Source organism: Hyaena hyaena, unplaced genomic scaffold (assembly GCF_003009895.1).
Source record: "Hyaena hyaena isolate Hyena2069 unplaced genomic scaffold, ASM300989v1 scaffold_282, whole genome shotgun sequence".
NCBI lineage: Eukaryota > Metazoa > Chordata > Mammalia > Carnivora > Hyaenidae > Hyaena > Hyaena hyaena.
In genome coordinates, this window is record NW_024080915.1 from 1,625,045 (window position 1) to 1,650,526 (window position 25,482).

The following is a 25,482-nucleotide window of genomic DNA, read 5'->3' on the forward strand; positions in this document are numbered from 1 at the left end:
TTTCTTTTAAAATGGCAGCAGTGCTGAAGAGCATAATAGAAGGGATCCTGGTAACTGCAGATCATACCCAACTTAACGATAGTTTGACTTATAGATTTTTTGACTTTATGACAGTCAAGAGCAGTAGGCATTCATTGGAAACCATACTTTGAATTTTGAATTGATCTTTTTCTGGGCTAGTGATGCAGTACGATCCTCTCTTATGATGCTGGGCAGTGGCTGCCAGCCGCACCTCCCAGTCAGCTATGTGATCACAAGGTAAACAGCTGATACACTCACAACCATTCAGTCACACAGGCATTTTGTTTCTCACTTGCCGTTTCATATTCAGTCAGTTACATGAGACATCCAACGTTTTATTATAAGATAGGCTTTGTGTTCAAGATTTTTCCCAACGAGGTCTAATACAAGTGTTCTAAGCACATTTAAGATAGGCTAGGCTAACGTATAGGAGGATTAGGAGGAATTTATGGGAGAAGAAGGGGAAAAATAGTGGGGGAGAGGGAGAGAGGCAAACCATGAGAGACTCTTGAATGCTGAGAACAAACTGAGGGCAGATGGGGTGGGGGAGAGGGAAAGGGGGGTGATAGGCATGGAGGAGGGCACTTGTGGGGATGAGCACTGGGTGTTATATGGAAACCAACTTGACAATAAACTATTTAAAAAAAAAAGATAGGCTAGGCTAAGCTATGATGTTCACTAGGTTAAGTTAAATACGTTTTCAGTTTAACAGTATTTTTAACTTATCATGGGTGTGGGACATAACCCCATTGGATGTTGAGGAACACCTGTCTGTCCTAATGTTCAGACCCCAGTACTCTTGAATAAAACAGTTGGTTTGGCCTGTTTGCTTGCCTTTCTGTTTCATAGACTTAATATCACTGTTTTAGATCAGTATCCCCCTTTCTGTAAAAGGAAGGATAATTCTGGAAACCATTGAAGGAATGTGCTACTTACATCGAGAAGGAGTAATACACAAGGACCTAAAGCCTGAAAATATTCTCGTTGATGATGACTTTCACATTAAGGTAAATCATAATCTAAAGGCGTCTACAAGATTGGGGTGATTTTAGTTTTAATTCTCCACTATAAACCCATTTTTGTACATGGTAGACCTTAAAGGAAAACCTCACTAAGCTTATAACTGGTGGCAGTGGTGCTGGAAGGTTTTAATCTATATTTTGTATCAGTTTGGTGTAGTAAAGGGAACAAGGGGAAAGGATTTTCCTTTTGTTCACTCAAGAGCAAGAGTTAACTAGATGGAACATTACATCTAATTGGCTTTGGCAGCAGGAATCCAAGTGCGAGAATCTGAAAGGGGAAGCAGCATTTGGGGGAGAACTCAGGAACTGCTTACACAGGCATCCTTCTACTACAAGATTGTGCTTCTAACACTTCCTTCTAATCTTGGACAGATTTTTAATCCTACGACTTTAAAGGACAGTTCCTTCTTTACATTAATAACTTACTTCTAATGTATATCTTATGTTAGAATCTCTGGATTTTAGATAATCATGGGCCGGAATTCATACCTATAAGCTTGGATTCCTAGAGGCAAAAGTGAAACTGTCACCTTTGATTTCTTCTCCGCATATGGTTCTATAATTTTGTCCTCCCATCTCCCTCTTTGTTCTGTGTCTCACCTTTGTATTTTTCTCTTTGCTTTCTTGTCTGCTTCTCCTCCTTCCCATCCTGTCTTCTCTTGGGTTCAGGCCACCAACTCAAAACAAGTAACACTACCATCCTTTTCCTCAATGTGTCTTTGGAAACCTTAGAATCTCGCATCCGTGGGCTTCGGGACACCATTTGGGAAAATTGAAGGTGCAGTACCTAGTTACCATCTGCTCTACAAATCTGCTGAGAAGAAAATACCTTGTATTCCTAGCCCTAGAAGTAGTTGGAAAAACATATACAGAGTAAATGAGGAATTAAAATAAACATGTTTTACTGTAGTTCATGTCAGAAATGACTTCTGCTTTTCCTCTTCCCTCCCCCTCCCCCAACCCTACTAGTAAATTCACTGGGTTTATTGCATAAGAATTGAGATACCAGAATTTCACATGGACATTTCTTAGGGGAGATTTTCTAGATGGCTGAAGAGACACACCGTTTCTATGAGTCTGTTCAGAATCTAGTGCAACCATTTCAGGAAATTCACTATACCTTGCATCTATTAGATAAGCCCCAAAGTTAAAGACAAGTCTGATTTGCTTATAGCTTTCACAGAACAATCCCCTTGACTTAATCTCTTGCAGATAGCTGACCTTGGCGTGGCTTCTTTTAAGACGTGGAGTAAACTGACTAAAGAAGAAATTAATGAGCAGAGGAAAATGAATAATAGTGCCCCTAAGAAAAATGGTGGAACCCTCTGCTACATGGCCCCTGAGCATCTGAATGACATCAACGCAAAGCCCTCGGAGAAGTCAGATGTGTACAGCTTTGGCATAGTACTTTGGGCAATATTTGCGAATAAGGAGCCATATGAAAGTAAGACATTTATAGAGCAGTGGAATCTGTATGTTAATCAAAACTGCTGAGAGAAATAGTGGCCTTCAATGAAGTCAGTTAAGATTTATAATGTCTTTTTACCCACTAGACTGTAAGCTAGTCCCACAAGGGCTGGGACCATCTCTAATTGATTCAGTGCTATTTCCCCAGTCTCTATATACACAGAGTCTGAAAACACAGTAAGTGTTCAATACATTTTTGTTGAATGAATGTTTAATCTCAGTTTAGGAATCAGAGATCACAGGAAAAGTAGGAGCCTTGATGATGTACCTTGGGAGGTATTGTAGAATTCCAGGATTCTTCCTGGATGGGAAAGCTTCCTTGCTTCTGCTTAGGAGACATCCTTTCATTCATTCACTTGCTCCTTCACTCAAGAATTCCTTTTTTGGGGGGTACCTGAGTGGTTCAGTTGTTAAGCTTCTGACTCTGGAGACTCTAGATCTCAGGTCATGATCTCATGGTTCGTGAGATCTAGCTCTGTGTCAGGGCTCTGTGCTGTTAGGGATCCCTCCCTGGGATTCTCTCTCCCTCTCTCTCTGCTTACACATATCAGAGGAACCCCAAAGCAACATGCCCTCAAACAGATTGATCTTCTACTTGTTCTCTGTGTAGTCCTCTTGACTCTGCTCTTCTCATGTTCAGAAAATGGCATCACCCTCCCCCCACCCCTGCACCCTACCTAGTTGCCAAGCCAGAAACCTTCCATGTCTAAGTCTTAGCTTTGCCTCTTGTCTCCTACATGCAATCAGACATTTAAGCCCATGAACTCAAGGTATATATGTGATTTAGGCTACATCTTGAATCCATCTGCTTCTCTGTATCCCCACCAGACTCTATGTAGTTCAGACTCTCCATATTTCCGCTGACAGCTGCTCATGCCATTCCCTGTTCACACTGCAGCCATGTTGGTCATCCTAAAAGGCAAGTATGACCATCTCACTCATCTTTTTGAAATCTTTCCAAGGCTTACTGGACTTCCAGTCTATTCATATCCCGCTTCCCTGGCCTGGAATCCTCCTTTCTGAGTCCTGCTTCCTGATTCTTTACGTGGGTAAATCCAGCTTATTTTTCTGGACTCGGCAAAGACTTCTCTGACCCTCTAGTCATGGTTGTATTAGCAGAAACTTTTGTACTTACTTTTTGAATAGCAATTACCACTCTGTTTTACGTCACTTTCAATAAACTGAGCTCCTTATGGGTAAGAGCTGTACCTTATTTGTCTTTATGGTAAAATCTGGAGTATGCCATTGGTTTTAGTCACATATTCTATTTGTTCTATCAAGATGCCTCTTTGGTGTGAATTTTATCTTTCATCTGCAGAGGTTAAGATGTCGTTTGATCATCTGGGCAGTGGGCCATGTCAGAGGGTGATTCTGCCTCTCAGGGATGAGGCAGTCCTACTAAAAACACACCACAGGCAGAGAGATATTAGCAGCCTGTCCGAACTCTGCTGTCTTCCTGCCAGAGACACTTAGGACCTGAGAAAAAATCAAGTTAAATCCTCTTTGTTTTATAGATGCTATCTGTGAGCAGCAGTTGATAATCTGCATTAAATCTGGGAACAGACCAAATGTGGAAGACATCATTGAGTACTGCCCAGAGGAGATTATCAGCATCATGAAGCAATGCTGGGAGGCAGATCCAGAAGTTCGGCCAACATTTGCTGGTGAGAGCAGTTTTCAAGGCTAAGTACATCGCCTGAGGCAATTGTCCTAGTGTGACGTCATCAAGAAGTTGCTTTAAGTTTTCAAAAAGCTGAGCTCCACTTGTGATTTCAAATTGCTTTTCTAGATTTCAAACATTTTGTTCACTGAAAAAGATACCATCCCTCTCAAAAGCATGAAGATATATAAGGCCCATTTATTTCTTTATTTTCATAGACCTTTTAAAAAATTGCGTTAAAATATATGTAACACACAATTTAGCATTTTAACCTTCTTTAACTGTACAGCTCAGTGGCATTAAGTACTCTCACATTGTTGTTACAACTATCACCACAGTCCATCTCCAAAACTCTTTCATCTTCCCAAAGCGAAGCTCTGTACTCATTAAATACCAATGTCCCATTCTCCTTCCCCCAGCTCTTGGTAACCAACCATTCTCACTTTCCGTCTCTTGGAATTTGACCTCTCTGGGTACTTCATATAAGTGGAATCGTACAGTATCTTTCTGTGCCTGGCTTCTTTCAGCATAATATCTTTAAGGTTCTTCCATGTTGTAGCATGTGTCAGAATCTCCTTCCTTTTTCTTGCTGAATCGTTGTGTATATACCACATTTTCTTTATCCATTCATCTGTTGGTGGATACCTGGGTTGCTCCTACTGGCCTTGTTATTTTGTAGATTTTTTTTCTTTCTTCTTCCTCTCCTTGTGTAGCTGACATCTTTGGAGATGTATGTTGTCATTTAGATTGAGCCTGTAGTAGAGGGAGAGGGCAAGGGACATGGATGGTTGCCACATCCTTGTATCTCCCCCAGACCAGGTTACCTAGGATCTTAGGCAAAGGAAAAATGGAAATCAGAGGAAAGAAAATCAAATGAGGACAAAATAAATAGTAGGAAGTCACTTAGGAGCCAATAAAGCATTTTGCCATCATATTTCTGCTATGAGGAAAAAGAATTAAAGCCCCACCTACCACTACTACCAAGCATTAGAGTGGTACTTTGATTTACTTGATTGTTTTCTTATTCTCTTAGTCAGACTGAATTTTCTCCTGGCTTGATCTCTTCTCTTCTTCCGTGGCTTTTTCATTTTTTTTTTTTAAATTAAATTTCTTGGGGTGTCTGGGTGGCTCATTCTTTTAAGTGTCCGACTCTTGACTTCGGCTCAGGTTGTGATCTCACAGTTTGTGGGTTCGAACTCAGCATTAACAGTGTGGAGCCTGCTTGGGATTCTCTCTCTCTCCCTCTCTCTCTCTCTGCCCCTCCTCCACTCTCTTCAAAATAAATGAATAAACTTTAAAAAATGAAAATTAAATTAAATTTCTTATTTTGAGATCATTGTAGATTTGTATGTAGTTGTAAGAAAAAGACAAAGGGTGCCTGGCTGGCTCAGTTGGTAGAGCGTGCGACTCTTGATCTCAGTTTTGTAAGTTCAAGCCCCATGTTGGATGTAGAGATGACTTAAAAATCTTTTCTTTTTTTAATGTTTATTTTTGAGAGAGACAGAGCAAAAGAGAGAGAGAAAAGAGAGAAAACACAATTGGGGGAGGGGCAGAGAGAGGAGAACAGAGGATCTGAAATGGGCTCTGGTCTTGACAGGAATGAACCTAATGTGGGGCTCAAACTCATGAACTGAACCATGAGATCATGATCTGAGCTGAAGTTGGATGCTCAACCTAATGAGCCACCCAGGTGCCCCTACTTAACAATCTTAGAAAGAAGGAAAGAAAGAAAGAAAGAAAGAAAGAAAGAAAGAAAGAAAGAAAGAAAGAAAGAAAGAAAGAAAGAAAGAAAGAGGAAGGAAAGGAAAGGAAAGGAAAGGAAAGGAAAGGAAAGGAAAGGAAAGGAAAGGAAAGGAAGAAGAACGGAAGGAAGAACGGAAGGAAGGAAGGAAGGAAGGAAAGAGAAAGAAAGAAGAAAGAAAGAACACAGAAATATCTCTTGTATCTTTTACCTAGTTTACCAAGTGATGGCATCTGGCCAAACTATATATAGTATAGTATCGCAACTGGGATACTGACATTGGTACAATCAGATATGAAACATCTCCATCACCATAAGGGCCCCTTATGTTGCCCCCTTATAGCCATCCCCACTCTCTTCTCCATGCCCACCCTCCTCCTTCACCCTCTGGTGATCACAAATCTGTTCTCTGTTTCTTTTCTTTTTTTTTTTTTTGTCATTTCACAAATGTTATGTGAATAGAATCATAAACTACTTTTTGGGAACCCTTTGGGATTGGCATTTTGCCACTCAGTATAATTCCCTACTGCATCCAGGTGGTTGTGTGAATCAATGATTTGTTCCCTTTAGTTGCTGAGTAGTATTCTACGGTGTGGATATACCACAGTTTGTTTATTGGCTCCTCAAAGGAAATCTGGTTTGCTCCCAGTTTTTGGCTGTTATAACTAACACTGCTATAAATATTCATGTTACAAATTTTTATGTGGACATAAGTTTTTATTTCTCTGCAATAAATACCCAGGAGTTAGACAGTTAAGTTGTATGGTAGTTTCATGATTGCCTTTTTGTGGGTTCTTAAATGGCTAAGGATATTGAATATCTTTTGATGTGTTTGTTTGCATCCGTGTACCTGCTTTGGTGAAATGTTGCTTTATATCTTTTGCCCATTTTCTAATTTGATTGCTTTGTTTTTTACTGTTGAATTTTTTTTTTAATTTTATTTATTTAAAAAAATTTTTTTAATGCTTTATTTATTTCTAGGAGAGAGAGAGAGAGACAATGTGAGCAGGGGAGGGTCAGAGAGAGAGGGAGTCACAGACTGAAACAGGCTCCAGGCTCTGAGCTGGCAGTCAGCACAGAGCCCGACGCGGGGCTCAAACCCACGAACCGGGAGATCATGACCTAAGCGAAAGTCGGACGCTTAACCGACTAAGCCACCCAGGCGCCCCTTTTACTGTTGAATTTTGAGTGTTCTTTGTTATATATAGTATTTCTTCACTGGATACATGGTTTGCAAATATTTTCTTCCAATATATAAGGTTTTTTTTTATCGTCTTAGCAGTGTCTTTCATAGAATAAAAGTTATTGAAGTCTATTTTAATAATTTTTCCTTTTTTTTTTTTAAATATTTTTATTTATTTCTAAGAGAGAGAGAGAGAGACAGCGTGAGCAGGGGAGGGTCAGAGAGAGAGGGAGATACAGACTTTGAAATAGGCTCCAGGCTCTGAGCTGGCAGTCAGCACAGAGCCCGATGCGGGGCTCGAACCCACGAACCGCGAGATCATGACCTAAGCGAAAGTCGGACGCTTAACCCGCTACGCCACCCAGGCGCCCCTAATAATTTTTCCTTTTATGGATTATACTTTTGATGTCAAGCCTAAGAACACTGTTAGTGTTACATCTCAAAGATTTTCTCATATGTTTTGTTCTAAAATTCTACATTTTTACATTTGAGCTAAGTATATTTTGATTCTATAATTGTCAAGGAAAATTTTTAATTGCTAACCAAAGAACAGTAGCACAGAACTAAATATTTGGTTGTCCTTGCCAGTTTTCAGTTTATAGTTTATTGGAAAAATACCACAGTCTGTTTTTAGTTAATTTTTGTATAAGGTACATGGTTTAGGTTGGAGGTTTGTTTTTTGCTTATGAATATCCACTTGTTCAAGCACCACTTGTTTGAAAGTCTGTCTTTCCTCCATTGAATGGCTGTTTCTTCTTTGGCAGAAATCAATTGGGATATTTGTATGGGTCTATTTTGGGTTTCTCTGTTCTGACCTATCTACCCCTCTGCCAATACTCACAGTCTTAATTAATATAGTGATATGTCTTAAAATTGAGTAGATTGATTCCTACCACTTTTTTTCTTTATTTAAAAAATTCTTTTAGCTCCTGTAGTTTCTTTGGCTTCCTGTATAAAATTTAGAAAAATCTTGTCTGTACCGACCAAAAAAAAAATCTAACTGGGATTTTGATACAAATTGTGTTAAATCAGTATATCCGTTTAGGGAGAATGGAGGTCTTTACTATATCAAGTCTTCTAATCCACAAACATAATATGTCTCTTCATTTATTTATATCTTCTTAGATTTATTTTATCAGGGCTGTATAGTTTTCAGCAAACAAGTTCTATATATTTCTCTTTTTTGGGCAATTGTAAGTAGTTTGTATTTTAAAGTTAGATGTCCATTTGTTCATTGCTAGAATATAGAAATATAGTTGAGTTTTTTGGTATGTCAATCTTGTATCTTATGACTTTATTGAGCTCACTTATTAATTCTAGGAATTTTTTAGATCTTTTAAAGATTTTATGTCATCTCCAAATAGGGACAGTTTTATTTCTTTCTTTCTGATCAGTATGACTTTTATCTCTTTTTCTTACTTTATCATATTGTTTAGAATTTCTAGTGTTATCTTAAATAAGAGCAGTGAGAGCAGACATCCTCATCTTTTCTCAGTATTAGGGGAAAGCATTGAGACTTTCACTATGAAGTATAATGTAGGTATTTGGTAGATACTCTTTATCACTTGAGGAAGTTCACCATATTCTTATTTTTCTGAGAATTTATCATGAATGGGTTTTGAATTTTGTCAACTGCTTTTTCTAAATTGATTCATAGGGTCATAATTTCCCTTCTTTAAACTGTTAGTATGGGGAATTACACTGATTGATTTTTGAGTACTGAACTGGCTTTGCATCCCAGGAATAAAACCTATTTAGTAACAATGTATGATTCTTTGTATTTATTACCAAATTCCATTTGTAATATTTTGTTAAGATTTTTGCATGTGTATTCTTAAAGATATTGGTCTATAGCTTTCTGGTTTTTGTATTATCTTTGTTTAAAAAACTTTTTTAAAATTTATTTATTTTGAGAGAGAGCACAAGTAGAGGAGGGGCAGAGAGAAGGAGAGACAGATTCCCAAGTAGGCTCCACACCATCAATGCAGAACCCCATATGGTTCTTGGTCTCATGAACTATGAGATCATGACCTGAGCTGAGAACAAGAGTTTGATGCTTACCTGACTGTGCCACCTAAGTGCCTCTCTTTGTCTGGCTTTGATATCAAGGTCAATATTGGCTTCATAAAATAAGTTGAGAAGTTTTTCCTCCTGTTTTTTGGAAGAGAATGGATGTAGTTGATGTTAATTCTTTAAAAGTTTGGTAGAAGTTTCCTATGAAACCATCTGGGCCTGGAAATTTGTATTTTGGGAGTTAAACATGTTTTTTTCAATGTTTATTCCTTTTTTCAGACACACACACACACACACACACACACACACACACACACACACACACACACAGAGTATGAGTGGGAGCGGGACAGAGAGAGAGAGAGAGACACAGAATCCCAAGCAGGCACAGAGCCTGAAGCAGGGCTCAAACCCACAAACCGTGAGATTATGACCTGAGCCGAAGTTGGATGCTCAACCACCAAAGCCACTGAGGTGCCCCTCTTTTTCGGGATTTTTAAATTGTGGAGTGAATTTCTTTAATAGTATAGGAGCTATCCACCTGATCTGTTTTACATCAGAGTAGTTTGTTTTATATCAGAGTAGTATACCAATTAGCTTGGTAGTTCTGGTTTAATAGTTTATATTTTTTGAGGAAATTATATATTTCATTTAAGTTGTCAAATTTATATATGTAAAGTTGTTTGTAGTATCCCTTATTAGTTTAGATATCTGTAATGTTTGTAGTGATATGCCCCATTTTATTCCTGGCACTGGTTATTTATGTCCTCTGTTTTCCTTTGTCAGTCTTCCTAAGTGGTTTATCAATTTATTGATCTTTTCAAATAAACAGCTTTTTGTTTCATTGATTTTCTCTATTGTTGTTATGTTTTCTAATAGATTCCTGTTGTTTATTATTTATTTTCTTCTACTTTTTGTTTGTTTTGTTCTTCTTTTTCTAGATTCTTGAGATGGGAACTTAGATTATTGATTTGGATTTGAGACCTTTTCTTTTTTCTAGTATGTGTGTAATACCATAAATTTCCTTCTCAACACTGCTTTAGTTATGTCTCACAAATTTTGATAGGTTCTTTTTTATTTTCATTTATTTAATTGCATTTTAAATTTCTCCTTGACAAATTCTCTTTGATCTATGCATTATTTAGAAGTATGTTGTTTAGTTTCCAAGAGTTTGGAGATTTTCCTGTTGTCTTTCTGTTATTGATCTCTGGCTTGATTTCATTGTAGTCAGAGAATCCATTTTATGTGTTTCAACCTTTAAAATTTGTTGAGGCTTATTTAGTGTCCCAGGATATGGTGTATCTTGGCATATGTTCTGTGGACACTTGAAAGGAATGGGTTATTCTGCTGTTGTTGGGTAGGGTGTTCTGTAAATCTCGATTAGATCCTGTTGACGATGTTGAGTTCTTTTATACCTTGGCTGATATTTTGTCTAGTTCTTTAAATTTTTGAGAGAGAAATGTTCAAATCTCCAATGAGAATTATGAATTTGTCTATTTCTGCTTTTTGTTTTTATCCTCTTTTGCTTTATAGATTTCACATTTCTGTTGTTTGGCACATCTATATTTAGGATTGCTTTGTCTTGATGGATTGATCCTTTATCATTATGTAATTGTCCCTTTTTTCTCCAGTTATCATCTGTGCTCTAAACTCTACTTTATTGGATATTAATATAGCCACCCTTCTTTCCTTTTATTAATGTTAACATGATATATCCTTTTCCATCTTTTTTACTTTCAACTACCTATAACCAATCATATGTCAAGTGAGTTTTTTGTGACAGCATCTACTTGGGTCATGTCCATAATCTATTCTGCTAATGTCTATCTTTCGATTGGTGTTTTTAGACCATATACATTTAATGTAATTATTGTTATGTTAGAGCTCATGTTTGCCCTTTTATCTTGTTTTCTGTTCTTTCTGTTTTTTATTTTTCTGTTTTCTTTTTTCTGCCTTCCTGTGCATTCTTAAACATTTTTAGAATCCCATTTGAATTTACCAACAGTATTTTTGAGCATAGTTTTCCTAATAGATACTCTAGGTGTTACACCATCCATACATAATTTATTGTAGTCTATTGATGTTATTTTACCAGTTTGAGTGAAGTATAAAGACTTAACTTTCTTTACTTCTCTTTACATTCCTCTGTATATAATTGCCTTAAATATTTCCTCTACATATATTTATAATACTTTGGGATTATTACAGTTCTGCTTCAACTGTCAGTCACAGTCTGGAAGACTCAAAAGGAAAAGGAAAACCTATTGTATTTACCCATATTTTTGATAACTGTGTTGTGGGGTGGTTTTTGTAATACTACTTCTGACACCAAATGTGTCACAACTGGGTGCTCTAGAATTCAATTAAATTCTGACACTAACTACCTGGAGCTATTGTCATATTCCATAGGTTTAAGGGCTTAGTCCTACTGTAAGATTGTTCCCACTCTATATACCAGATGCAGATAGGGTGCCCAGGCTACCCACATTTCTGTCCCACCAAACACAAATTTGAAGGTCCTTATACTATCCCATGAGGTTCAGTAATTCACTAGAACAACTCCTAGAACTGAGGGAAATATTTTGCTTATATTTACTGGGTTATAATAAAGGATACAACTCAGGAACAGCCAAAGGAAGAGATTTCATTAAGCAAGTTATTGGTGGTGGAAGTGGTGTGCCACAGAGCTCTCATACCCTCTTTGGGCATGCCACTTTCCCAACAATGTACCCACTCAATGTATTCACTAACCTGGAAGCTGTCTAATCTAAACCTTGTTGTTTAGAGGTTTTCATGGAGGCTTTGTTAGGTGGGCATGATTGATTAAATCATTGGTAATTGGTGACAGGGCTCAGTCTCCAGTCCCTGTCCTCTCACTATAGGTCAGGGAGCTGTAGTGAAGGCTCCAGCCCTGTAGTCATAGTTAGGTCTTTCTGGTGACCAGCTCCCATCCTGAACCTACCTAGCTTCTCTTCCCCATCCCTACAGCCTGAAGCCATCTCATTAACATACAGTTTTTGTTTTAACTTTTTTGATGTTTATTTATGTTTGAGAGAGAGAGAGAGAGAGAGGCAGAAAGAGAAGGAGACACAGAATCCGAAGGCTCTGAGCTGTCCACACAGAGCCTGACATGGGGCTTAAACTCATGGACTGCAAGATCATGACCTAAGCTGAAGTCGGATGCTCAACCTACTGAGCCACCCAGGTACCCCAACATACAATTCTTAATGCTTAGAAGATCCTAGGGATTTGGGGAGCTCCCTGCCATTGAAACGGCTGAAGCTGGGAAAAAGAACACATATTTATTTTTTATTTTTTTTACAAATAGTTTATTGTCAAATTAGTTTCCACATAACATTCAGTGCTCTTCCCCACAAGTGTCACATATTTATTTTTTAGTTATATCACATGTGTTCTTTCTTCCTCCCTGATATACCAAATATCTTTTTTTTTTTTTTTTTTTAAATCATTTCCTTCTTGTTTAGGAAATTTCTTTAGCAGCCATTCTTTTAGAGTGTTTCTGCTAGGGACAAATTATAGTTTTTCTTCATTTGAGAATGTCTTGATCTTCCCTTCATTTCTGAAGGATATTTTTGCTGGGTATAGGTTCTGGGTGGACAGCTCTTCTCTTTCAGGACCTGATAAATATTGTGCAACTTCCTCTGGCCTCCATGGTTTCAGTTAAGAAATCCTTTTTTTTTTTTTTTTAACTTACAGGTAAGGTATTTTCTCTGGCTGCTTTCATGATTTTTTCATCCTTCAGAGATTATTATTCATCTTGGTATGAATTTCTTTGGGTTTATTCTGTTTGAGTTTTGTTTTGATTTTTGAATCTGTTGGGTATATGTCCCTTGCCAAATTGGAGAAGCTTTCAGCTGATATCTCTTAAGAGTACTTTTTTCAGCCATGCTATCTTTTTCCTTTCTTTCTGAGATTGTGTTAATAGAAATACTAGATCTTCTGTTAGAGTTCCACTTGTCACTGAGGCTTTGTATACTTTTTCCTCAGTTTATTTTCTCTCTCTATCAGATTAGTCTGTTTCTATCATTCTTGTCTTTCAGTTCACAGACTTTCCTCTGCCCCTCTTATTCTGCTGTTGAATTTACCCATTTTGGTTTATTATATTTTTCAGTTCAAAAATTTCATTGAAATTTCTTTTATATCTTCTGTTTCTTTTTTGAGGCTGTTTTTTCATTTGTTTTAAGCTTGTTTGTAATTGCCTATTGAAGCATTTTTATCATAGCTGTTTTAAAATCTTTAAGTAGGTAATTCTAACATCTCTAGTATCTTGATGTTGGCATCTATTGATTATCTTTTTTCTTTCAGGTTGAAATATCCCGGTTTTTAGTATGATGAGTAATTTTTCTATTGAAACTTACACATTTCCTTACAATGTTATGAGATTCTGGATCTTTAAACCTTCTGTTTTAGCAAGTCTTTTCTGACATGGCTTTGGGAGTGAAAGGATGGGAAGCCCAGGTTTTCTACTGAGCCCTGTTGACACACGGGACAAGGGGGTCCTTCTTTTTTACTGCTCAGGGTGGAAGTTCCAATGGAGTCCATCTGGTCTCCCTGGACACTGCAATGGAGGTGAAAGTTCAGACTCCCACTAGCCATTTTCTGACACTTTTCCATTGGAATGGATAGGGGTAACTTAGTACTGCAAAGTAAGAGTACAAGTCCAGTCTTCCCAGTAGTCCATTGACACCATGGAGTGGAGGGCTCATTACCATCTGGCAGGAAGGAAAGTCCTGGCTTCCTTTTTGGCCTTCTCTGACATCACCCTGGTAGGGGTGTTGGAATACCATGTTACTGTCTCACGAGGTTGGAAGCTAACTCCCTACCTGGCCTTTGCTGGTGAGGTTGGGAATGGAGCTACAGTATTTTCTGTGATGTTTGGCTAGAGAGTGGTTATTGACTAAAGATCTTTTGTCTTGCTAGGATACTCTTTGTTTAGTCCTTTGGCTTGAAGGAGCAGGCTTTAATTAGGATTTTTTTTTCCCATTGGTGTTGCCAGCTTCTTTGAGTCTAAGTCTGGGAACTAAGAGGCAAAAAGAAATCCTAAATGAACTCATTATCATGTCTTTCCTCAGATCCCAAAGTCCCTAGTTTGTCAGCCTTTGTCTTTCCTTCTTTCAGACTCTTTTTATGTTTGTTTTATGTTTGTTTTATATGTGATATCTAGGGATTCTTGTGCTTAAAGGGAGAAATAAGGAAAAGTATGCCTACTCCATCTTCCTGGAAGTGAAAGTTGCCTTTTTTTTTTTTTTTTAAGGCTAACAGCTTTAACTTTTTATATCAAATCACTACTCTGAGTATTCTATCCTCATTATAGGATATTTAAGTTTATTTATTTTGAGAGAGAGAATGTGAGCAGGGGAGTGGCAGAGACAGAGGAAGAGAATCCCAGGTAGGCTCCATGCTGTCAGTGTGGAGCCCAATGTGGGACTCGGATCCATGAACCATGAGATCATGACCTGAGCTGAAATCATGAGTCAAATGCTTAACTGATTGAGCCAACAGGTGCCCCTATCCTATAATTCTGATACCAGGGAGACAGAAACAAGGATTCTAACCATCCTTGTTTGCTTGGAGATTAATTCATATTAGATAGGGCTTTGTGCTGCAGCCAGAGAAACATGCTATTAGGCAATAGCCCTTGGTTTCTAGTGTTACCCTGTTCCTTCTTCTGTCTACTTAGTATTAGTCTTGCTAGTCTCTTTGTGTAAGTTGGAGATTTGGCATTTAAAATTTTATTTTACTGCTCTGTCCACAGATTAAGGTAAGTAATTTAAAGATAAATTACTAACACTTAAATTTTACCTTAGAAAATACTTAAGAAATTTATAGTATTATTTTTTTATAGGTATTGAAGAAAAATTTAGGCCTTTTTATATAGATCAATTAGAAGAAAATGTAGACGAGGATGTGACAAGTTTAAAGGTAGGTAACAGCAGGTGCTCAAAACATTAACATATCAAAGCATATATATTACCATCTTGAAAACCAAACCAATATAACTTGTTACTAAGATTTGAGGTAGGCTAGCTTGATAATCACATGAAACAAAATTAGCAGTTTTATACAGATATCATCAAGTTGGCATAATGGACCCATTCCTCCATCGAAACTAATGAAATGAAGAAATTATATATAGCAATATGAAAACAAAAGCACAACATCACTGGAATAGAATGGAAAGTACCACAGGTGGATCAATCATTTTGAGGAAATCTTGAAAGATAGCCAACAGAATTAAATTTGCTAAGACATATAACAGGAAAAAAAAATGCTACCACTAAACATTATGCTGAAGAAGTACTAGAGGAACAAGCCTTGTGTCAATGTGTAGAAGAAACAGCATGGTCACTGGGGACGTCGATGATAGGACTGTCATTAGGGAACCATGGTTGTTGCAGTTACAAAAGTTGGTTCCTCCCCCTGATAACTTTGTGCTAAGCAACTGATGGGAGCAGCATCCGCCTCAACCTGAAACAGTGAATTTGGGGTCTGGGGCCTAAGGGGTATGACAAGGATTGTTACTGACTAAGTAACTAAGGGAAACAAAGGCCTTCCCTACACACACACACACACACACTCAGGAAATAAGCTGCTAGCATAAGTCTTACAGCAACATACTATAATCATGAAGGCAAGACTACATAAATAAAACAGGCAGGCATAAGAAGGTTTTAAGATAAAGATAAAAAATCAGAGAATCAAGAATTACCAGACTCTTGAGGGATACCTACACTATAAAAGGAGAGGTATCCAATGGAAACCATTCTTGGACATTAAAAGGACATCAGGAAGGGTAATCACTAAGGCAAAACATTACCACAACAATCAGGAAGATTTCCTAATGATAAAAAGTTCAGTTCACCAGGAAGATAATAACAGCTTTAAATATGTTTTTGCCCTTAATAACATGGCCTCAAAACATACAAAGTAAAACTTGGCAAAACTCCAAAGAGAAATAGACAAATTCACAATAGTTGGAGATTTTAATACAAATTTCTCTTTAATGGATAGAAAAAATGAACAAAAAAATCAATAAGGATATAGAAAATTTGAAGAACATGATTAATAGTTGACTGAACAGAAATATATAAGACACTGCATCTAATAACTGCAAAACACTTACCTTTAAATGCTTTTTGAGAACATATAGAACATACTTCAAAACTGACTGTGTCCTGGAAAATAAAATAATTCTCAACCAATTTAAAAGGATTTAATCATATAAAGAATTTTCTCTGGTTATATTTCAGCTATGCTAGAAATTAATCTTAAAAGAAAATCTCATGTGGTTAGAAGTTAAGAAATATATTTTTGAATACCGGTTGAATCAAACAAATCACAATGGAATTTAGAAAAATAAAAACTGACACCTAACAGAAACACTGCATATTAAAACAAAAGGCAAATATGATTAAGAAAAAAACCTAAAGGAAATACCAAACTGTTAATTTTTTCCTTGAATTGCAGGCACTATGTGTAGGTTTCTTTTTAAATATAGTTCTCTACATTTTCTATATTTTCTATAATGAATATTATTACTTTTATAGTGAAAAAGTTTCTTTTTCCTCTTTTGTTATTGTGGTAAAATATACACAACATAAAATTTACCATCTTACCCATTTTTAAGTGTACAATTTAGTGGCATTAAGTACATTCACAATATTGTACAACCGTCTCTAGTATCCATTTCCATTTTTTTTTTAAATCCCAAACAGAAACTCTGTACCCATTATACAAGAGCTCCCCATTCCTCCCTCTCCCCAGCCCCCTGGTAACTTTTAATTCCACCTGCTGTCTCCATGAATTTGCCTCTTCTAGGTACCTCATAGACCGGGGATCAGACAATATTTGTCTCTTTGGATCTAGCATATTTCACTTACATATAGTTTTCAAGGTTCATTCATTTTGTAGCATGTATTAAATGAACTTCATTCCTAAGGCTGAATAATACTCCTTTTCATGTGTATATCACATTTTGATTATTGATTCATCTGTGATGGATACTGACTTGTTTCCACTTTTAATCTGTGAATAATGCTGCTATGAACTTTGGTCTACAATTTTTTTTAGCGCTTCTTTCAATTCTTTTGAGTATATACATGTAAGAGAGGAATTGCTACATTGTATAATACTATGTTTAATTTTTGAGGAACCATCATATTGTTTTCCATAATGGCCATACCATTTTCACATTGCCACCAGCAATGCACGAGGGTTCCAATTTCTGTACCTTCTCACGAACACTTTTCATGTTTTAAAAATAATAGACATTCTAATGCGTGTGAAGTTATATATATCTCACAGTAGTTTTTTTTTTTTACGTTTATTTTTGAGAGAGAGACAGAGCGTGAGTGGGGGAAGGGCAGAGAGAAAGGGAAGTACAGAATCCAAAGCAGGGTTCAGGCTCCAAGCTGTCAGCGCAGAGCCTGATGTGGGGCTTGAACCCAAAGACTGTGAGATCATGACCTGAGTCAAAGTTGGAGACTTAACTGACTAAGCTTCCCAGGCACACCCATGGTGGTTTTGATGGATAGTTTCCTAAAGATTAATGATGTTGAGCATCTTTTCATGTGCCATTTATATATCTTCTTTAGAAAAATGTTTATTAAAGCCCTTTGGCCATTTTTTAATTGAGTTGTTTGTGTTTTATTGTTGAATTATAAGAATTCTTTATATAATTTGTATATTCATCTCTTATCAGAGATATATGATTTGTAAATATTTTTCTTCCTATTCTGTGGGTTATCTTTTTACTCTCTTGGTAGTGTCCTTTGATGCACAGAGGTTTTAATTTTGATGTAGTCCAATTTATTTTGTTGCTTATGTTATTAGTGTCATATATGCAAAATTATTGTCAAAGCCAAGGTCATGAATATTTTCCTTCATGTGTTCTTCTAATGCTTACACAGTTTTAGCACTTAACCTTCAGTCTTTGATCCATTTGGAATTAATTTTTGTATGTATTAAAGAGAAGGGTCCAAATTCATTCTTTCAGATGTGGATATCCAATGTTTCCCCATTGAATGGTCTTGGCACCTTTGTTGAAAATCAGTTGGTCATACAAAGGTTTACTTCCGGGTTCTCTATTATATTCCATTGGTGTGTGCTTATCCTTAGGGTAATGCCATATTGGTTTTTTTATTTAAAAAAATTTTAATGTTTATTTTTGAGAGAGAGACAGAGAGTGAGCAGGGAGGGGCAGAGAGAGAGTGAGACACAGAACCGGAAGCAGGCTCCAGGCTCTGGGCTATTAGCACAGAGCCTGACTCCAAACCCATGGACCATAAGATCATGACCTGAGCTGAAGTCAGATGCTTAACCAACTGAGCCAGGTGCCCTGAATACCACATTGTTTTGATTCTTGTAGTCTTATACTGAGTTTTGAAATGAGGAAGTGTGAACCTTCCAAATTCATTCTTCCTTTTTTTTAAGATTGTTTTGGCTATTTGGAAAAAAAAAGATTATTTTAAAAAATATTTATTCCCTTGCTGATGAATAGAAGAAGCACATGTACCCCAATGTTCATAGCAGCACTCTCAACAATAGCCAAAACATGGAAAGAGCCTAAGTGTCCATCAACAGACGAATGGATCAAGAAGATGTGGTTTATCTATATGATGGAATACTACATGGCAATGAGAAAGAATGAAATCCGGCCATGAGTAGCAACATGGATGGACCTTGAGGGTGTTATGCTGAGCGAAATAAGTCAGGCAGAGAAAGACAAATATCATATATTTGCACATATAGGAGGATTAGGAGGAACTTAACAGAGGACCATGAGGGAGAAGAAGGGGGGAAATAGGAGAAGGAGGGAGGCAAACCATGAGAGACTCGAATGCTGAGAACAAACTGAAATTGAGGACTGATGGTGTGGGGGGAACGGGGGAGATGGGCATGGAGGAGGGCACTTGTGGGGATGAGCACTGGGTGTTATATGGAAACCAACTTGACAGTAAACTATTTGTAAAAAAAAAAATACTTATTCCTTGTAAGAGCTATATGAAATTTCTACCTTTTGAAAAGACTCCTATTTCTTATAATAATTTTCTGGAACTGTTTTCAACTGTTTACTAAAGAGTGCATTTATGCTCTTAATTACAGAAAAAGTATCCAGACCAAAATTCATTAGTGAAGAGAATGCATTCTCTCCAGATTGACTGTATAGCAATACCTCCAAGCAGGTCAAATTCAGGTAACATACTATGATTGAAAGTACTTTATTCATTGTTCATTCATTCACTCTGTTTTCTAAAATAACTCTTCATGACCATAAAAAAAAAAAAAGATGCTATAATATTTAACCCCTGTCATAAGGGAATTTATAATATATTTGGGAGGGAAGATACATATATTTAAAATGGTAAGCAACCTTGTGTTCACCAAAATCATAAAGCATCTTGACAATATAGGGAGAAAGTGACAGATCAGGAAAAAGAGAGGACATATGTGAAAGCAAAGTCCTTAAGAAGGTCAGGGATGATAGATTCAGAAAACAAGCAGAGAGGTTGGTCTCAGATTCAAGGAGGGTACTTTTTTTCATTATAACAAAAGGGAAAACAAACTATATGATATTGAAAGCACTTATTCGCTATCTGTTCTGGGGCAAATTAACCTCTTATAAATCTCATCTATCAAATCATGATAATAATCGCTTCTATTCTTATGGGCTTTTAAAGAATAAAAGAATCCATGGAAAGTGCTTAGCACCAAGCTGCTATTACTTTTGTCCAGCCCTACATCACACCAAGGAGACATCCACCTTCTCTGTTGCAGTACAGGTCCCTTTCTTCCTTGGTCATTCCTGTGACATGCACATTTCTGTTGCTTCTTAAAATTTCGCTAGTGCTCTCTGCCTGCCATGCAGGGGCTTCTAGATATTACCTAAATAACTTGTAGGAAGAGGACCATCAATTAAATGCTTTTTGATTTATTCTCAAAGTTTTCAGTATGTTCTGAGGTACATATTTATGTTGATGCATAGGTTTTGGTTTTTGTTTTTACTTCTTATTGCTTTATGAAACTCTTTCCACTGTTGATCATTTCTTCTCAGCCCCAGAACAGCCCAGTTCACTGCACAGTTCACAAGGACTTGGGATGGGCCCCGTGGAGGAATCCTGGTTTGCTCCCTCCGTAGAGTACCAGCAGGAGGAGAATGAGCTCAGCTTAAGGAGTAAACTCCAGGAGGAAGCCAACTATCATCTTTTTGGCAGCCGCATGGACAGGCAGACAAAACCAGTCAGACAGAATGTGGCTTATAATAGAGAGGAGGAAAGGAGACGAAGGGTCTCCCATGACCCTTTTGCACAGCAGAAACCTTATGAGAATGTTCAGAACCCAGGAGGAAAAGGTGTTCCTTATTCCAGTGCAACCAGTCATGGTAATGCAGTACACCAACCAACAGGGCTAACCAGCCAACCACAAGTAGTATACTGGAACAATGGATTGTATAATCTATATGGTTTTGGAACAACACCGTTGGATCTGGGAACACCAAGTCCAAGAGTTTGGTATGGGCCAAATCCAAGCCATATGCCAAGCGTGCATAAAACTCCAGTGCCTGAGACCAACCTACTGGGAAACACACCCACCATCCCATTCAGCTCCATGCCATCAAGAGGTAAACAGTTTTTTCAGTTACAATCTAAACAATAAAAATTTGTGAAAATAAAGCAGCCATTAGCTCTGTTGTAGACTATCAGGTAACACAGGTGAGTTGTTTGCATTTTCCAGCTGCCAGATGCAGTTTGCAACCATGGAATAGTCTCCATCAGACCACTTGGCTTCAGTCTGGGTAGGATTCATTGCATTTGCCCATAGGTGTTGGGTTATAGGTCCTGATAACCGGTAGGCATCTTCTGCTCTAACCTGCATCACAGTAGTCCCATTGCCCTAATCTCTGATGGGAGTGAAGGTCACTGCTGTGTTCTTTTACTTGCTTGCTGTTTTCTGAAGGTAAGAAAGAAGTCTTAGATATTTTTATTTCTTAGCTTTTATAGGCCAAAGACGACCATTTGTGGTGAAAACCATAGTGTTGGTCTACCATCACCACCATTTTATCTCCACAACTCTTTTCATCTTCCCAAACTGCAACTCTAAACTCACCAGGCACTAACTCTCCATTCTCCACCCCCTCAGCCCATGACAACTACCATTCTACTTTAAGTCTATATGAATTTACCCACTCTAGGTACTTCATGTTAGGGAAATCATACAGTATTTGTCCTTTTGTGACTGCTTTACTTAGCACAATGTCCTAAAGGTTCATCCATGTTGTAGCCTGTAGAACTTCTTCCTTTTTAAGGCTGATAATATTCCATTGCCTGTATATAACACATTTTGTTTATTTGTTCATCTGTTGGCAGACACTTGAGTGGCTGCTCTAAACATGAGTGTGTAAATATCTGTTTGAGGCCCTGCTTTCGATTCCATTGGGTATATACCCAGAAGTGGATTTGCTGGATCATAGAGTAATTCTATTTTTAATTTTTGAGGAACCTCCATACTGTTTACCACAGTGGCTGCACCATTTTATATTCCTGCCAGCAGTACACCAGGGTTTCAGTTCATCCACATCCTTGCAAACACTGTTTTTGTGTGTGTGTTTTATTTTTAATAGTAGCCATCCTGATGGATGTGAGGTTGGTTCAGCTACATATTAAAGACAAAAATTTCAAAGAGTGGCATAGGATAAATAATTTAACTTATACATCTGGAATAAAGCCCTGCCCTCTTACCATGTTGTATTTATTTCTCTTGCTTTTTTTTTTTTTTCATGTTTATTTGTTTTTGAGACAGGGAGAGAGGGAGGGAGGGAGAGAGAGAGAGAGAGACAGAGGGTGCGTGTGCAAGCAGGGGAGGGGCAGAGAAAGAGGTGGGGCAGAAGATCTGAAGTGGGCTCTGACAGTAGAGAGCCTGATGCTGGGCTCGAACTCATGAACTGTGAGATTATGACGGGAGCTGAAATTGGACACTTAACCAACTGAACCACTCAGGTGCCACTCTCTTGCTTTCAGTCTAGATATACTTACCTATGTATTTCTCTCTATTCAGAGGAGTCTATAAAATGTAACATATACAATAGCGCTGGCATTCAGGTTGGAGACCATAATTATATGGAGATTGGTGGAATGAGTTCAGCAGTACTGGAAGGCACCCACATGAACTTGAAAGAAGAGCCAGCTTCTAAATACCAAGATATCTTTGGTAAGATGCCCTTAAGGACCCATTGTCTAGCAAACTTGAACTTTCTTACTTGTTTAGAGGGATCTAATGGAATCCTGAAATTTCTCTTATTATTCTCTCTGAAAATTGTGTTTTCTCTGTAATTTCCATATAAATTTTTTTAATGTTTTATTTATTTCTGAGAGAGAGAGAGACAGTGTGAGAAGGGGAGGGTCAGAGAGAGAGGGAGATACAGAATCTGAAACAGGCTCCAGGCTCTGACCTAGCTGTCAGCACAGAGCCTGACATGGGGCTCGAACCCATGAACCGTGAGATCATGACCTGAGCCGAAGTCAGACGCTTAACCTACTGAGCCACCCAGGCGCCCCTGCAATTTCCATATAATTCCTTTGTGATTTACTTATGTTTAATATGGGGATAATTACAATATCTAATTCATGGATTTATTATGAAAATTAAATGAGTCAGTATGGGTAAATAGATTAGAACACTGCCTGGCACATAGTTAGGTCTATGAAAGTGTTAAATACATCATCATCAATATTACTACTCAGACCTAGGAGAGGGAGCTCCCTCAGGTCTCCGTCAAGAGGGATTCTGTAAAAGATAGAAGACTATGGCCTCAACAGCACGTCTGTAATAAAAATAATAGGGCTTTCTCTTACAGGGCTCCACTATGCAGGCTCATAATATTAATCCTAAAACACACCTGGGAAAAGCAGTCACGAGGCTAAAACAATGGGATTTAAGAACCTAGCTTTACAATTAACTCTAGGAATGGCAAAACTTTTCTATAAGGGATAGATAGTAAATATTTTAGGCTTCACTGGTCCCGAGGTCTCTGTTGCAACTACTCAAATGACATTGTAGTATAATAGCAGCCAGAGATAATATGTACACGATCAGATATGGCTGTGTTCTAATAAAACTTTGTTTACCAAACCAAGCAGTGGGCCAAATTTGGCCCACAGGCCATAGTTTGCCAATCCCTGACCTAATCCATTTGAAGAATAGTCTATAGCATTCTAAGAGTGGAGGTTCCTAAATTTTAGGCTGACAGAGGTACCTTTGAGAATCTGATGAAACCCAGGGTCCCTCTCCCAGAGAGGTACTGACAAAATTTGACAAATATCTTGGGAGGTTTTGGACTGCTGATGTCCAGGGCTGATAACAGAAGCTGCATTGTGGGGAACTGAGGAAAGAGTGGGAGTTGAGGGTAAAAAATGAGATGTCTTTTTCCTTTTGTTCAGCTTTTTGAGGTAGGATGCGCATTAAGGAAAATGTGTGTGGTGGTGATTTTATACTTTAGCTTCCTTTTGTTATTTTTATGAAGAACAAAGGAGAAAGAACTAGTAGAAAGAGAGGTTGTAGCTATAGAAGAGAAGACAGACTTAGGGTAGAGGAGAAATGAGTCCCAAAATAGAACTTGAAAAGTAGATCCCTCATTCCTTAAAAGACCAGGGAACTCACCGTAATTGAATGAGTTCACACTTGATGGTCTCAGTTTCCTTAAGAGAAAAGTGACCTGTTGGGTGCAGGGAATTAGGAGTTAAATGACCTTAATTCTGGCCAAATGTAAGTGGAAAATGCCAAAAGGAACCAAAGTGGTGTTTTCCCTCTTTACATCAGGAAGATCTGATATTAATACGGCCACTGGCTAAATTTGTATAGAACAGCCTAGGAGCCAAGCAGGGGTTTCATTCCCAAAGCCATCGGCTGTGGCTCATATATACCTGTGCTAGGCGGAAGGGGTTCTCTATTGTATTCATATCAAGACTCCAAATGGGCTTCCAGACATGGAAAGTATCACCCAGCGAGTCAATAACTATATAATTAAGAAGTTATCTTTTTTTTTTTTTTTTTTTTTTTTACTGTCTTCTCATACTCTTTCTGTAGGTTTTTGAAGCTAGAATGTTCCAAATGGGCTAAAGCATTATGTCTTCTTCTCTTTTCTGTTTGGCAGATAATACCACTAGTCTGACTGATAAACATCTGGACCCAGTCAGGGAAAATCTGGGAAGGCAATGGAAAAACTGTGCGCGTAAGCTGGGCTTCACCGAATCTCAGATTGATGAAATTGACCATGACTATGAGCGAGATGGACTAAAAGAAAAGGTGTACCAGATGCTCCAAAAGTGGCTGATGAGGGAAGGCAATAAGGGAGCCACAGTGGGAAAGCTGGCCTATGCACTCTACCAGTGTGCAAGAATAGACCTTCTGAACTATTTGATACACATCAGCCAGAGCTAATTCCAGAATGGGCTTTGGCAGCATGAGGTAATCTTCTCACTTAGTAACACACTGGAAGTGTGCTGCCTCAGAACATTCAGAATTCTTTCCTCCCTGATTGAGGTTCTGTGTCTGCATAAAAATCTCCTGCATCCCATAGCTGGAGCATGGGAAAGAAATCTACAACAAACAACCCACTAACCAGGAAGAACTATTAATGGCTGAGGTCCACTCCAAAAAAAAAAAAAAAAAGAAACCAAAAGAGCCTAATTGGGTTTTGAAAGGGAAAGAAGAGATATTTGAGGAAGATATTTTCTTTCAGTACATTCCATAACCTTCAATGATGGTATTCATTTAATTTCCTGGACTATTGTTTGAACAAGAAAAACAAATTCAGAGAAATGTAAACTAAGTCAACTTTCTTATCTAATGCTCTCTTCCCTCCATGTAGGATGTTATTATAACCAGAATACAGTGAAATTGTGAGTTCTCTTCAAATAGGGTTGGGTTTTGTTTGTGTGTTTGTTTGTTTTTTATATTAAAACTATAGCTCATTCCAAAGCTACAAGCTCTGTTAACTTCAGTACCAACTGTTGTCATCAGTCACTACAGGCTTTAAGAATTACACTCATCAGGAGGATGCAGCATGGTGAATCTGGCTGTCAGAACAGATTCTAGGAACTGGTGACTGATAACAGTATTGTGGCTCTGGTTCTAATTCCCCTCCAGCGCCAACTGATACACATACATACACACCCCTGAGGTGGGGCTGTTAAACAGGATTTCTCAACTTCTGCATTATTGGCATCTTGGGCCAGAATTATCATGGGGGCTGCCTTGTGCTTTGTGGGATTTGGATGTTTGAAAGCGCCCTCTGCCCGCTAGATGCCAATAGTGCTGTCTTCCCCTCCTCTATCCTTGGTTGTGACAAGACACTGCC

The 25,482-nt window shown here is 37.9% G+C and overlaps 1 protein-coding gene across 1 annotated transcript in view; it reads left to right on the plus strand.

The window, feature by feature from the left end:
* RIPK1 (receptor interacting serine/threonine kinase 1) overlaps positions 1-24,794 on the plus strand; it is a 41,326-nt gene extending 16,532 nt beyond the window's left edge. Inside the window, exons 4-11 of the mRNA XM_039246540.1 lie at positions 891-1,028; positions 2,256-2,487; positions 4,025-4,174; positions 14,974-15,050; positions 19,233-19,323; positions 20,182-20,748; positions 22,182-22,334; positions 24,277-24,794. Coding sequence (XP_039102471.1) covers positions 891-1,028; positions 2,256-2,487; positions 4,025-4,174; positions 14,974-15,050; positions 19,233-19,323; positions 20,182-20,748; positions 22,182-22,334; positions 24,277-24,563 — 1,695 coding nt within the window. The 3' untranslated portion in view covers positions 24,564-24,794. The remainder of the gene's footprint in view (positions 1-890; positions 1,029-2,255; positions 2,488-4,024; positions 4,175-14,973; positions 15,051-19,232; positions 19,324-20,181; positions 20,749-22,181; positions 22,335-24,276) is intronic.
* The last annotated feature ends 688 nt before the right edge of the window (positions 24,795-25,482 follow it).